This window comes from Bacillus rossius, chromosome 7 (assembly GCF_032445375.1).
Source record: "Bacillus rossius redtenbacheri isolate Brsri chromosome 7, Brsri_v3, whole genome shotgun sequence".
Classification (NCBI taxonomy): domain Eukaryota; kingdom Metazoa; phylum Arthropoda; class Insecta; order Phasmatodea; family Bacillidae; genus Bacillus; species Bacillus rossius.
In genome coordinates, this window is record NC_086335.1 from 4527618 (window position 1) to 4542648 (window position 15031).

At 37.6% G+C, this 15031-nt stretch overlaps 1 protein-coding gene across 4 annotated transcripts in view; it reads left to right on the forward strand.

The window, feature by feature from the left end:
* The window catches only part of LOC134533648 (protein SCAI), a 155231-nt gene that overhangs the window by 20834 nt on the left and 119366 nt on the right, over window positions 1-15031 (forward strand). For all 4 annotated transcript variants that reach the window (XR_010075353.1, XM_063371181.1, XM_063371180.1 and 1 more), the window contains exon 4: window positions 1918-2016. Coding sequence is in view for 3 of the 4 variants with exons in the window: in XM_063371181.1 (XP_063227251.1) it covers window positions 1918-2016 (99 nt within the window). In the remaining variant the exon portion in view is untranslated. The remainder of the gene's footprint in view (window positions 1-1917; window positions 2017-15031) is intronic.

A 15031-nucleotide genomic window follows, 5' to 3' on the forward strand; every position in this document is an offset into this window, starting at 1 on the left:
CTGGGAAGACCCGGGTGGTATGAGCTATATATATTTTCCACTTCCTTAGAAGGAACTAAATTAATTAACAAGATACCAGCGAGCAGTGCTTTAAGAACGTAATCCTCAGAACATGTAAAATCAAGGAAACTCATATATATGTAATCGTTGGGAGAATCAAATTTAGGTGCTATACTTGAAATTTTGTTAATGTAATCATTTGTTTGTTAAGGTGTAATGTGTATTGTTTTAAATAATCTAGGGGCGCCCCCTTATCTTTGTTAATTACTAAGATTTTTATTATCATGTCGAAATAATGCTAAAACAAAACCTCTTAAAAATAAACCAGGAAAACCTATAGACCAAATTATTTATATAGTGTATTTATTTATCATCTACCTTCTTCTACATAACGATCCACGAACTCCCAAGTTACTAGTGTGCAGGGAGTGTAAATTTTATCTTGTTCACCGCCTCGTGTCCCCTCTGGTAATTAATTTTAATTTTCTTAATATTTTTCCCAGCTGTTTCCAAGGTGATTTTAATAAATTTAAAATAATATAATTTTTGAGCACGAGGGGCGTTACAATGTCTCCCTAAATCATCCCTCATATGCTGTATCGGATTCATGTCGGAGATCGTACAGGCCAGTCCAGAACTGTATTTCCCACGTGCTCCAAGTATTCGGTGACAGTTCTTGCGGCATGCGGGAGTGCATTATCCTGCATCGAAATGAACTGTTCACCGATCATTGAAGCAAATGGGATCACCGCCTCTAGGAGCACTTCCTCAATGAACCTGTGAGCTGTCAGAGCCCCATTAGCAATGACAATCAGTTCAGTAAGTCCTCCCTCCTCCCCTTGGAAATGCACACATGAGTCTCACTTCGGTCTGCACCGATCAGACGGCCGAGACAGTGGGAGTGATTCACTCACTCTTCACTCTGAGAGTCACAGTGTCATGCATCCTCCTCCTTCTCCTAGTTATTTAATGCTTCAGTACTCTTCGTGTGCTGGTGGAGTACATTCAAAAGGTAATTTCTTCTATGCTTGACAGGATTAGGGTCCTTCACCGTGCAACAGGGGTGTAATACTGGTAATAAGAAGGCCATCCCTTGTCAGAAAACCTGACAGAAATGAAGAAATACCAGTTTTAGTAATGTGGTAATTTCTTATTTTCGTCTTTATCATTTATTTGTACAGCGTTATTAATAAAAATTATTTGTTTACAGTAGACTTTGTTTAAATAACCTATAGAGAAACTAATACTTATTAAAAATTAAAAAAGAAAATTGTCTACTTTAATTATAAGAGAAATGAAGTTTTTTTTTTTGTGGTGGTGGTGGTGGTGTTTGTTGACGCGAGTTGACTGAACAACAGTCATCCTCGTGCGGCCCACCTGCCGAGCTGCCTGCCTGCTGGTCTCGTTCTCGGCACTCGGCAGCTTCTAGGAGGGAAATAACAGCACTGATTCCTAGGCTTTCTGAACTTTTGTTTCTTTCTTGTGGTTAAAACAAAAAGACTTTCCTATGACACTCACAGGAAGAGATAAACGTAGCTCATAGCAAAGGGTAATGTGTAAAGGTTTGGGAAGGGGGGGGGGGGGGTTGTAACAGCGGCAGTACTCTTGCAAGAACTGCGGTGGACAGACGGAGTCAGCTGGAGGAACGTGTGTGGGTGAACTGCCATGTTTCATGTTACAGCCACTCCCTACTGCGGTGACACAGACTACTAGGTACTGCAGCACTCTCTCAGTACATTTTTTTTACAATTCAATACCATTTCAACTATTTTTTTTTCACGGTTCCAAAAAAATGTAGCCATTATGTTGAGAGGGTAGGTACTTCCAGGGGTTGTAGAGTGGAGAGTGGACCATGTGTTTGTGTGTACGAACATTGGTGAGATATGTGTACAGAGAGTTGGTGTCGGGTGTTTGCAGCTTGCGCACAAGTGAAACCAACTATTTGAACGAAGCGTACTCGTTCTACGCAGCCATCAGAGGTCGAGCCTACTATTCTCGAGCGGCCAAGGAAGACAGGTAGGTGTTTCAAACAAGCTGATGTGATAGCAGTGAGTTAGTGGTGTTACCAGCCGTTGCCAGCATCAGCAGGTGTCAGACAACTTCTATACATATTTCATCATGAACTATACATTGTATGTTGTGTGTGTGTGTATATATACAGGGTGTATCAAAATTCATGTTACAACGCTTGAGGGTAGAAAGCTCTTATTATTTGCAACCATTTTTGCCAGTAAACATGTTGCCGGAAACCCGTAGTTAAGCCCCTGTAGCCCCAGAAAGAGTCAGCATAGGCAACCGGTTAGGCTTTGTGCGAGACAGACGATGCTGTGGTGAATTACGTGTTTACGACGCCGGGCAGCGCTCGAGAGGACTGTACTATGTCTAATGCTGACCCCCGCCCCTTTTTACTTCCGTTGGTGGCGCCCTCACCTCTTTTCTTCCGTTCGTGCCGTGCCATAGCACTGCGCAGCGTGACATCGCAGTGTCGCAGTGTGTTTTGATATCACTGGTGGTCTGTCGTTGACTGTTCTGTCGTACAAGCAAACTCGTGGTGTCATTTCTTTCACTGTGGTTCTGAAAAGGGCGACGTTTTAGTGGAGCTCAATGGAGTACACATTTAGTGAGTACACGGACATGTTGCTTGTTTACGGGGAAGCTAGACAAAATGGACGAGCCGCCCGTCGTCTGTACGAAAAACGATATCCGGGTCGTAGGATTCCAGCTCACACCATGTTTGCAAGACTTACTCAGCGAATGCGTGATACTGGTACATGTGCCGTCACAAGACCAAATGCTGGTGCTCCACGCAGGGTTCGTACTCCCAGTTTTGAAGAAGATGTACTTCAGAGATTTGAGGAGAGTCCGGATACAAGCACAAGAGCAGAAGGTTCCGATATGGACGCTGACAAAATGGCTGTTTGGTGAGTTCTTCATGAGCAACTCTTGTACCCGTACCACCTTCAAAAGTGCAACACATGGGTCCGGCAGACTATCCTCTTCGCATGGCCTTTTCTCGTTGGTACATTCGAAAAGTATTGAACCCTGAGTTAGCGGTTTTATTCAGCGATGAAGCCAAGTTCACTCAAGACGCTATTCTCAATTCGCACAACAGTCATGTTTGGAATGATGTCAATCCGCATGCAACATGTGTTACAGCTCGCCAGAAACGTTTTTCAGTTAATGTGTGGGCCGGTATTGTTGACCGCATACTCATCGGGCCATTTTTTCTTCCGCCACGACTTACCAGTGCCGGATACCTCCACTTCCTTCAGAACGAACTACCAGGTCTTCTTGAAGAGGTTCCATTGCATGTCCGACGTGTGATGTGGTACCAACATGATAGGGCACCACCTCATTTTTCCCTGCAAGTGCGAGAGTATTTAAACCAAACATTTCCAAACCGATGGATTGGACGAGCGGGCCCTGTCGCATGGCCACCAAGGTCACCGGACCTAACCCCGTTAGATTTATTTCTGTGGGGTTACGTAAAAGGGCTTATCTACGCTACGCCAGTAGAAACGGTAGAAGAGCTTACACAGTGAATCATTGAAGCGTTCAAAATCATAAGGTCGACTCCACACATGCTCCAGCGTATCCGTGAAAACATGATTCGCCGTTGCCACCTCTGTGTCGCTCAAGGTGGGCGTGTTTTTGAGCCGTTGCTTTAGGCTGTCACGTTGTTAAAACGTATGTAACAATTTCAATGTTGTGAAACAAAGCCGAAGCTGTGATTGATTTCAGAGTGAAATTAAAATCTGTGCCATGATTAAAAAGGTTATTTCTCTACTCGAACGCCCGCACATCCACAACATAACACTCTACAACGGGTTGCCTACGCTGACTTTCTGGGGCTACAGGGGCTTAACTACGCGTTTCCGGCAACATGTTTATTGGCAAAAATGGTTGCAAATAAGAGCAGCTTTCTACCCTCAAGCGTTGTAACATGAATTTTGATACACCCTGTATATGTGTGTGTGTATAAATGTGTGTATGTGTGTGTGTATGTGTGTGTATAGGATGATTCATGAGGAGTTACGGCCACTCAAAGGGCTTATTCCTTATATTGTTTGAAGTAAAAATGTTACTATTCCAAATAGTGGCAGAATAATTCAAAACATTAGCAAAATGAGTAGGGGAGAGTAGGGATACTAGATCCCCTTTTTAGTTTTTTGATTCTAGTTCAAGCCTTAAAAGAAATATCTGATTATCTAAGACTGCATTTCATTCTAACAATCTTGGCACAAGGATTAACGCCCCTTCGGATTTTAAATATCTTTTATCTTCTATTATAGAATCTTTTTTCAGATTTTTTGTATCAGGGATCAAGTGTCCCCTCGTTAGGGAGACTTGTTCCCTCTTACTGGGAGAGTTGATCCCAAAAGTATCATGTCTCCCTTCTGAACTTTTTAAATTTTTTTTGCTATTTATTTATGTTTCTTTGAGTTATTTTATGGAAGAAATGATGTCAATGAGTTTCAAAACATATTTTTAATGTATTAAATCACTGTAAAATAATAATCACTTAGAAATATTTAACCAATAAGAAATTGGGAAACTTTGTAATAAAAATACAGTCCACATCTTGTGTAGGGCACTTGCAGATCAATTTTAATAATGTCTATTGGGACAAGTCCATTGCTTTAAAGTTACCTGTTGGAAATAAAGGAAGGTACACTCTTTCTTCCTTAAAATGTTCCACAAATATCTCAGTGACTGATAGGTCATCTTCATTAAAGTTATTTAAGAAAGTTACCTACTATGAAACGACAAATCAACCAATATAAACATTGGGAAATTTTATTTTGAAATTGTAGTGTCCACGTCTGATGGAAGGCAGTGGTAGGACTTTTTTCACTCTTTTTCTTGGCACAAGCCCCTCGTCTCTAATTGTTGGAAAGCAGAAGGGTGCCTTTTTCTTCCTAAGATAGTTCACCAAAATCTCAGATGATGATGGGTCAACTTCGGTTACATTTCCCACAAAATATGTTTTTCCTTTCTTGCCATCAAACTCAACAAATACAAAGTCATCTATTTTGGGATCGCACACTGCAAAGAAGTCTTCCTCTTCCACTTCAGAATCTTCACTTGTTGACAGTAGACTAATGTCATCCAAGCTGTCACCAATGGCCTCCCAACTCCATCATCTTCTGAACTGTCACCTTTTGGCTGCTCTTCTTTTTTCTTCTTTTTAGATTTACTCATTTCCAAATCCCTCCTAGTTTTGTTATGTCTTTCTTAATTTTGGATGCCTTTTTTGCATGCTCTGCTTCCAGCTCGACTTTCTCAGGTGTATCAGTTAAAATGCGACATCGACCCCGCTTGCGGCCTTTTGTTGGATGTTCAACTCTAGGAGGGGCCTTGGGAGTGGTCGAACTTCCAGTGGAGAGACAGCTGTTAATGCAGAACTGATGGTTGGTGATTGTTGATGCTGAAAAGATGGCCCAGGCTGATAACTAGTTGACAGCGCTGGAGGCAATTCTGAAAGCATGGCAGGCCTATGCATGGTTTCTTCCAGAGGGTTTGGCCTATCTGTCACCAAACTAGTGCAAAACTCATCTTCTCTAAAAACATCAGAGTTAAAAGGTGAAATTCCAGATACTCTGAAGCCACTTAGGATGTTCGCCGGTGAAAAAGCCCTGGGATAAGCTTGTCCAATAAGACCTGCAATGTCATTTATTGTTATGTTTTTTCCTGGATGATTGGTCATCCAGTCAGCGGCAGCTTGGTTGTAGTAGGTTTTCAGTGGTCCGAAAACACTTCGATCAAGTGGTTGTAGTTTGTGTTAAGAGGATCAGACCATTGGCTCTGGCAAAGTCTACAACTTCAATATTTACATGGCTATCATGGTTATCTAGGATAAGTAAGTGATTGTTGTCCAGGCTGCAATTGGAATGCTTTTGAAAGTGTTCCAGATACTTCAAAAAGTTTTCCTTTGTCATCCACCCAGATGTGTGGGTTGCTCCTGCAGAGCCTGGTGGTGCGCCTTGAAGCATACGGTCTTGCCAGTTTACTCATGGTAAAATAAGAAAGGGAGGAATATGATTACCACATGCATTAACAGCAGAACCAACTGTTACGAGCTGCCCCTTCTCTCCCGATGTCACTTTTGCTACCTGTTTAGCACCTTTCTCTCCAATAATTTTTGAAGGCTTGTGAACATTCGTCACACCCGTTTCATTAAAATTCCAAATTTTTTTCAGGTGTAAACTCATACTTTTCAATTGTTTCTCACAATTTTTCAAAAAAGGTGCTGACTATGTTTGTTGAATGCTGTGCTACGCGCTAGGCTGGTCGGTTCAGGACTTCGAAGGGACAGGCTGCTGTTCCTCTCCATGAAACTTCTTGCCCAATCCTGGCCAGCCCTTTTGTTTACTTCCCAAGAGAAAGGAATCTTCTTGGTGTTCGCCTTAGCAAACTCATAGGCAAGCCTTCGCAACTTCGTCAGTGGTAGCCCATAGTTCAGACGAGATGCTTGTAAAAGATAGTCGGCAAGTTGCTCTTCTTCTTCATTTGTGAAAACTTGTGCCTTTTTGAACCCAGGCAAGCATTGTTCTCCCCTTCTAATTCGCCTCTTGAGTGTCATCACATTGATGTTGAATTTCTTCGCAGTGCCTTTCAAGGATGCCCCATCTTTCACAGCCGCAACAGCAGCGGTGACAGTGTTTGTCAGGCAGAGCTCGCTATTTTGCACCAGGTTTTCGTCTATACTTGTTCGGCATCTGAAATAGTACAAAATGACTTGCCTATCATATGTGGTACATATGATACACCTAAATATAAAATTTGTATGTAATTGGAAATATTTTTCACATGGCAGCTCTTTTTAACCTGTTTGTTAAACATGTTCTCATCAATACTGCTGTGATTGTTAAACTTTACTAAGGAATGTATCATACTTTTTTTTTTAGGATAATGCACAAGTAATTTCAGCATTATTGTATTGTTAGGAAACTCTATAGGGAGACTTAATTTAATAAGGGCAAGTTGATCCTGGGATCATGTCTCCCTCGAAAATGTGGGATCAACTCTCCCTATGGTACACTGACTTTTTAAAATGAATGTATAATTAAACATAACCTCAAAAAGACACTTATTTATCTTTTAAATGTTTGTTTAAGACAACCTTAAACCACTATGAATTGAAAAACCAATGTAAATGTTTTAGAGAGTTAACAAGAAAGAAAATAATACTTACAATAAAAAATGTTTCATATGACGAAAAACCAAATATTGTCACAGCTCAATGGAATCTGGTTTGTTTACCTGCTGATTCTATTACACTATCAATGCCGCCAACTAAACACACACAAAACATTATGAGCAGGAAATTCAAGAGGGGGATCAAGTCTTCCCTGGGATCAAGTATCCCTACTCTCCCCTAATACTATAATAACCAATTCAGAGATATGCAATGATGTGTTTTCAGACTGTATTGTTCACAATTATTTCTGTCTATTTCCACACACTTGGCCACAATCTTAAGTACTGCAAGTGTTTTGCTTTGTAGTTGCACACAGCTGTCTTTGATTACTGAAGTGGCATGCATTATGTGAGCAAGTAGTTTCCCACATGTTTGTGCAGTCCTTTGGTAGACAAAGTCTTTTCATCCATCTACATATGCAATAAACTCTTAATTGGAAGTCATTGCCAATAGTCGAACCATCTATATTGGTCTGTATGGCATGAGTAGAACGATGACTTGAATAAATACAGGTAGATCTGAACCAGTAATACAAAACTCATAAAACTCAAAACTCAATAAATATTAATGACAATTTTCAAAATACATATACAACAATCCCCCACTTAACATGTCTTCAGATTGTGCGAATTCATTTAGTGTGGATTAAATTTTATTGCCCCAGTCTTGAATAGCACGTCTGTAAATTTCAGTCAGCACGAAGTCACCACAGACAAAGGAAACTCGGGCATGATGCCATGAAGTCTGCTTCAACTCGCCAAGCACTTTACTGCAGTTGTTATTACAAAAATTTTCTTTCACTTTGCTCACTTTTGACTACTATTGTTTACTTCCTCACCCTCTGCCTGTAATGTGAACTACGTACACATGTTATGAGGTTCTTTCCTTCCTCCGGTGTTCATGCAACGAAGTAACACTGTTTAAAACTATGGGCATGCAGTGAATGCATGTGATCTAACAAGCAAATAAACGGGAGGAATTCAACGGATGGAAAACCGTAAATTGTAATTGAAAAAACTGTTTATTGATGCAACAATTACTTTTCTCCCATTTTTTTCCCCTGTTATTCCTAAAATATGTGCCAGACATAAAGCTAGTCGCATCTTTCACAGCAGTAGGCATGCACTGTGGAACAACGTCCTATGCTTTTAGCAGATATGTATAAACATTAATCCCTTCCAGTTTTCAGAAGGCTTATTGGAGAATGACTTAGCAAAAATTATGAACCAGTGACCATAGTCATAAATGTCAGAAGAGGTGTAACACCCATGAACTTTCAGACAGTGAAAAGCTTAACGTTTTTGTGCTTTGCTATAAACCTGTAATTATGTTTGATTTTATTAAAATTGTTTATTTAACTTATGTTTTCATTTCAAAAGAACCATGCAAATGCTGCCAAATTATTTTGGAAGAAATTTTTTTTCTTTATAATTTTACTACAAATATAAAATATTTTTTTTATTTCAATGTAAAATTTTGTTTAACTAACTTTTGTTAAGTCTGAACTTTGAAAACCTTTAAATAAGACTGGAATTGGCATCTGCAAGGTGAGTGTTACATCCATGCATGGAAATTCCAATCTGTAATTACTTTCCAACTGGGAAAAATCATTTTTAGTAGTTTTTAAATATGAGAAATCCATATATCTAAACGGTGGGAAAAACGTACTGGAAATATTTATTTATATTTTCATGTAGACCAGTCACACATAAGTAGAGCCAAAACAATATACATAATTATATTGATGAGAGTTAAAAAAAAACTGCAACTAAAACATTAAATATTCTCCTGTAATGTTCCTTAGTTCATGAGAAAATTATTGACATGAAAAAATAAAAGTACAGCTAAATATACATGTTTAATGCAATGTCTAGAGCAAACTATTATGGTTATACATTTTGGCATATTTCTTAGTTACATTTTTATTTTTTTAAAGAATCACACATTAATATGTAACAATATAAAAACAAGAAATAGTGTTATTTGAACTAATAAACCTTCATAAATTTTTAAGCGGTGATAAAATATATTGCATTAATGGTTGGTTTAAGATATTTCTAGTACCAACATATTTTTTAAAAATATAAAAATTTATTTTTATTATTTTTTTCAATATTATTAACATGAATCAAAATATCAATGCGTAATGTCAAAAGCCCAAAATAATTATACTTATAAATTTCTTTGAGATGTTTCTCTGTAGGCCTTGAGTTATGTTAGTTTGATGTCTGATATCTACTGCTATTATTGACTTAACTTTGTTAGAAACCATCACACTTAGAAACATTTTTTTTACTTATTTTATTACATCATAAGTTTTTAAATAAAGCCTAAACTAAATATTTTTGTACAATTTATTAGACGGAATGAGGTAATTACTGTGAATTTCATGTTTGTCCTTGCATTTCGGTTTACGCTGTGTATTGACTGGCATGTCAGCATTTGGTGGTGTACTGACTTTAATTTCACTGTTATTTAGTTTTATCGCCATTCATCATATAATCCTGCCTCTACACATAAGGTTTTTTTATTTTGTTGATACAAAGTTGGGTACAATATAGTATTAAAATAGATGTTTTTGTACTAAAATCTGTGTGGTCTTTTTATTTTTTATTTATTTTGTTTCAAAATTATTTAAATATAACTTGACTTCCTCAGCTGTCACATGACCAGAAGATATAGTGTAGCTGTTCCTAAATTGACAAATTTAGTAATGCAATGATCTGGAATATGAATCTAGCTGGGGATTGAGGTAAGGATCAACATCAATATTTATTGGAATCAATGAATATCTATATTTTGACATAATTTCAGTATGTTAGAAATTCAAAAGTAAATTTTACTAGGGGAAGAGCATTAAAAATCTCCTTTTGCTGTCAATTTGCATAAAATCTCCTATCACCTTCTAACTTCTATCGTTATATGTACACACAATGTCATTTCCCATAATTTTACTATTGACTTGATTATTTTTTCGTAGGCATAGGTGTTGATTTCTTTAATATAAACACAGACAACTCATAATCACACGAGCACTTTTTATTTAGTTTTATGTTAATGTTACATTAACCTGGTATTACATTAACCCGGTGTTATATCCTACATACATTACAAAGTACCAAGCAAGCATTAGCTTTTTTTTTTGTTTTCAGGCTTACCAACCAGAATACATAGAATGTCTCCAGACATACTTTAAATTTATCTTCTCAACACTCTCCTCATAAATTTAAAACATAAGCATTCATTTCAAACTGTCTTCAGACATCAAAAACAATATTCTTTACAAGATTACAATAAGTATTTGAGTTGACAGCTTTTGTGAACATGTCGGCCAGCTGACATTCAGTTGGACAATACTGCAGGTTAAAGTTGTTTTCATTCACCTTTTCACACAAGAACTTAAACTTGATATCAATATGTTTTGACCTCTTAAATACACTGTGATTTTTTATCATGTTGATTGTACTTTGATTGTCAATGTTCAGGTTCACCAAAATGTCTTCACCTGTTAGCTCGTTGTACACAGAATTCAAGAAAATCAGTTCTTTGACACATTCACTTGCAGCAATAAATTCACTTTCTGCAGTGCTTAGCGATACTACAGGTTGACGTTTAGTAGACCAAGCAATTGGACTACCACCATACATGATGACATATCCAGATGTACTTCTACGAGATGCTTCATCGCCTGCATAGTCAGCGTCACTATAGGCATTCAACACTGTGGTGTTTTCACTGGTGGAGTACTTGAGTCCTAAGTTTTGTGTCCCTTGGAGATACCTTAAGATTCTCTTAACTTTCTGAACATCATCTGCAGAAGGGTTTTCAGTTTTCCTTGAAGCTACATTCACCGCATATGTAATATCCAGTCTGGTTCTGTTGGACAGATATACGTAGTAAGCTACCAATTGCTTGTCTGTAAGGAAAACTCACAACTTTTTCTACATTGGATAATCGTTCTATCTCAATTACTTGACTTGTTGGGGTTTTTACAGGTTTGGAACAATCCATGTTGAACATTTTCAGCAACTGGGAAGTATAGGACTTCTGATGAAGGACAACTGAATCTGAAGTGTTTTTGATTTCAATTCCTACAAAACATTCAGGATTGTTGGTTATTCTTACTTCAAATTCTGTTTGAAGCTTGGACAGCAGGTCATCAATTTTGTTTCTCTTTGTAGACATTACAAGTCCATCATCAACCCAAAGTGCCATGAACAGATCACCTTCACTGTTTCTGAATACAGATTTGTCTGTTGTAAGTTGCAAAAGTCCCTGATTTGTGATAAAATCCACAAATCTTTTGTTCCAAGCTCTTGGAGCTTGTTTTAGTCCATACAGGGACTTCTTCAGTTTTATCACTGAACCAGTTTCATTCTCAAAACCTTCTGGCAAAGACATGTAAAGTTCTTGTTCCAAATTACCATACAGAAAAGCTGTTTTCACATCAAAGAGCTTGAAAGACATTTGTTTGGAATTTCCATAAGCCACAAGAAATCTCAAAGTATTTACAGACACAACTGAGCTAAAAGTTTCTTCAAAGTCATATCCCGGTTTTTGTTCGCATCCACGCACTACTAGTCTGGCTTTGTATACGTTATTGTCCTTTATACGAAATACCCATCGACTACTAAGCAGTCTTTGACTCCCTTTAACTTTGTCCCTTTCGACAAACTCAAAGACCTCATTTTTCAGTAGGGAAGATTTTTCTTCCTGAATCGCGTTCAGCCAAAGTTCTCTATCTGCACCTGTGATGGCTTCCTGGTAAGACAGTAGAACATATTCTTGCAAATGTGTAGGCAATTTTCTCTCTCTTCTTTGTTTCACACATGAATTTTTGTCTTCAGTAGATACGTCAGATTCTTTAGTAGCAGCTTGACAATCTTCTTCATGAGTTTTATTGGATTGAAAACCCAAAAATGGTTCTTCGCCATCACTGTCATCTTCAATTTTGGCATGTTCTACTGGTTCACGGTGTATAAGCAATTTTTTGTTACCTTCATTTTTTTCACAAGATTTACTTCTCACCATTATTCTATTTGAAGACTCCCTGTCAGAACTCAGTTCAGTACCTTCCACAAAGGTTACATCTCTTGACAATTCAATTCTGTTTTCATTTGGATTCCATAGTCTGTATCCATTTGACGAATATCCAATCATCACAAGTTTTTTGCATCTACCATCCAGTTTTTTTAATTTCTTCACATTCTTGGCATAAGCACTGCAACCAAACAATTTTAGATTAGAGAGATCAGGTTTTTTTCCATACCATAACTCTGCAGGGGTAAGGTCTACCGTGACGGATGGACTTCTGTTTAACAAATATGTGGACGTGCGCAACGCCTCTCCCCACATGTTTTTGTCGAGACCAGAGTCAAAAAGAAGTGCTCTTGTCTTCTCCATCAAAGTCCTGTTAAGTCTTTCTGCGCGGCCATTTAGCTGAGGAGAAGCTGGTGGAGCATAATCTATCTTAATTCCCCTTTCTAGACACCAATTTCGGAATTCATTAGAGCTGTATTCACCTCTCATATCACACCGAAGCTTGTGTATCTTCATATTCCATTTTGATTCTGCTTCAGCCACAAAACATTGTGTGGCATGGTAGACATCAGATTTATTCTTAATCAGAGTTACCACAGCAAAATGTGTATAGTCATCTAGGAATGTCACAAAGTAATTGTAGCCGTCCCAGGTAGAATCAAGAGGTCCACAAACATCTGTATGAACAATTTCCAGAGGTCTTGTTGCCCTATCTCTCTCTCCTCCAAAGGTTTTTCTGGTCTGTTTTGATGATAAACAAGTTTCACAGACAGTATCAGAACTAAAATTCAGATTTTCCAGTCCAAAGGACAAGTCAGTCAGTTTCTTCAAGTTTTCAAAGTTTAAATGTCCCAGTTTTCTGTGCCACAACATTGCATCAGTCACTTGTTTGTGTTCAGTCAGAAATGTATTTTCACAATGTGTCAGCTTTATGGTATAAAGTCCATTTGCTTCTTTAACACCTACAATTTTGACACCACTTTTATTAATCTCTACCCTGTCTTCAGCAAAGTTAACACTGCCTCCACTTTCTGTAATTTTGTTTACAGACATCAAATTTTTCGTCAAGCCTGGAACATACAACACGTCCTTAAGTATACATTCTTTATACTCTATGTCACCCTTAAGTTTTGCACTGAGATTTTCGTCAACTTTGGATGTTGTGATTTCAGAGTCAACATTTTCAGTATTCAACATGAACTGACTGGTTGTGGCCATATGTGAGGTACAGCCAGAGTCAAGAACCCATGTTCCCTTATGGTTTTTCCTGGTGGATTCTGTTAAAAATGCAACTTTAAAATTTTCACGTGTACCAGCCCTGTTTCCTTTGTTTCTGAAGTAGCAGTTTTCTTCACTATGGTTGTCCTTTTTACATATTTTACATGGTTTTGATTTAAAGGTACAGTTTCTGGATATGTGGCCTCTATTGTTACATCTATAACATATAACGTCCCTGTTCACAGTTCTGAATGCAACATTGTCACACTCACCACTTGACTGGGTGCGTTCCTCTTCTGCCAATAACCTTGCAATAAGGTTTGTCAAGGTTTGGTCACACTTAGGAGTTGAATCCCAGGCAGTCATGAAAAACTTGTAACTGCTCGGCAATGATGACAAAATCTTTCCTATCATCGTTTCATCATCAATACAATGCCCTATACTTTTCAATTTGACAGATAAATTTTGAATTTCCGAGAGGTCTGATGCAACACAGTTAATTTTGAAATTGAAAAATGCTTGAAGTAGTGAGTTCTTGTTGTGGTTACTGTCTCGTTCGTAAATAGAACACAATTTTTTAAACATTTCCTTTGTTGTGGTGCACGACATAACAAACTGAATGTTACCTTTGTCAATAGTAGTAACAATGTATCTTTGTGCCTTGGCGTCCTTCTTTTCCCAATCCTTGTCACGTTTTTCGGTATCATCTTCTTCGCTAATGACATTGTACACGTCTGCTGCTTTCATTAACACAGTTATTTGAAATTTCCAAATACTGAAATTTGCATGACCAACGAGTTTTTCAACTTGCAAGAAGTCGTCCGACGATGTAGCCATTTTGCAATAAACGTTTTTCCGTTTTGTCACATAATTGAAAACAATCCCAACAATTTTAACAGTATCACACCTGGGCCCATAACCTGTTGATTTCTTTAATATAAACACAGACAACTCATAATCACACGAGCACTTTTTATTTAGTTTTATGTTAATGTTACATTAACCTGGTATTACATTAACCCGGTGTTATATCCTACATACATTACAAAGTACCAAGCAAGCATTAGCTTTTTTTTTTGTTTTCAGGCTTACCAACCAGAATACATAGAATGTCTCCAGACATACTTTAAATTTATCTTCTCAACAATAGGTACCTCTTCTAAATAAAATAGTTAAATAACATGTTGATAAACCTTATTGTAAACACCAAGCACTGCTTTACCTGAAGTGAAATGTGTGTGCAGTTAATGGAAGTTTGGAGGCTTTTCATTGAAAATTAACAAGTTTTATTATTTGCGTGTGAATTTATTTTAGTAAGCAGATTTCTTTATAATAGAATTATATTACGTAGTGGAATAGTATTTATGACCTATTGCCATAAACAAACACAAGTGTGCCAACCTTTCAATTATATGCATGTGTATTTCCATTGTTGTAGCTTTAAGTTAGACACATTTTTTTTTAACCTGCAAAAAATCATTAAAAGAAATTCAACTTCTAAAAGTATGGCCAATGCAAATATAATTTTGTAGTTTGAATTGAATTGGAATATGAATACCAAAGTTTACTGGA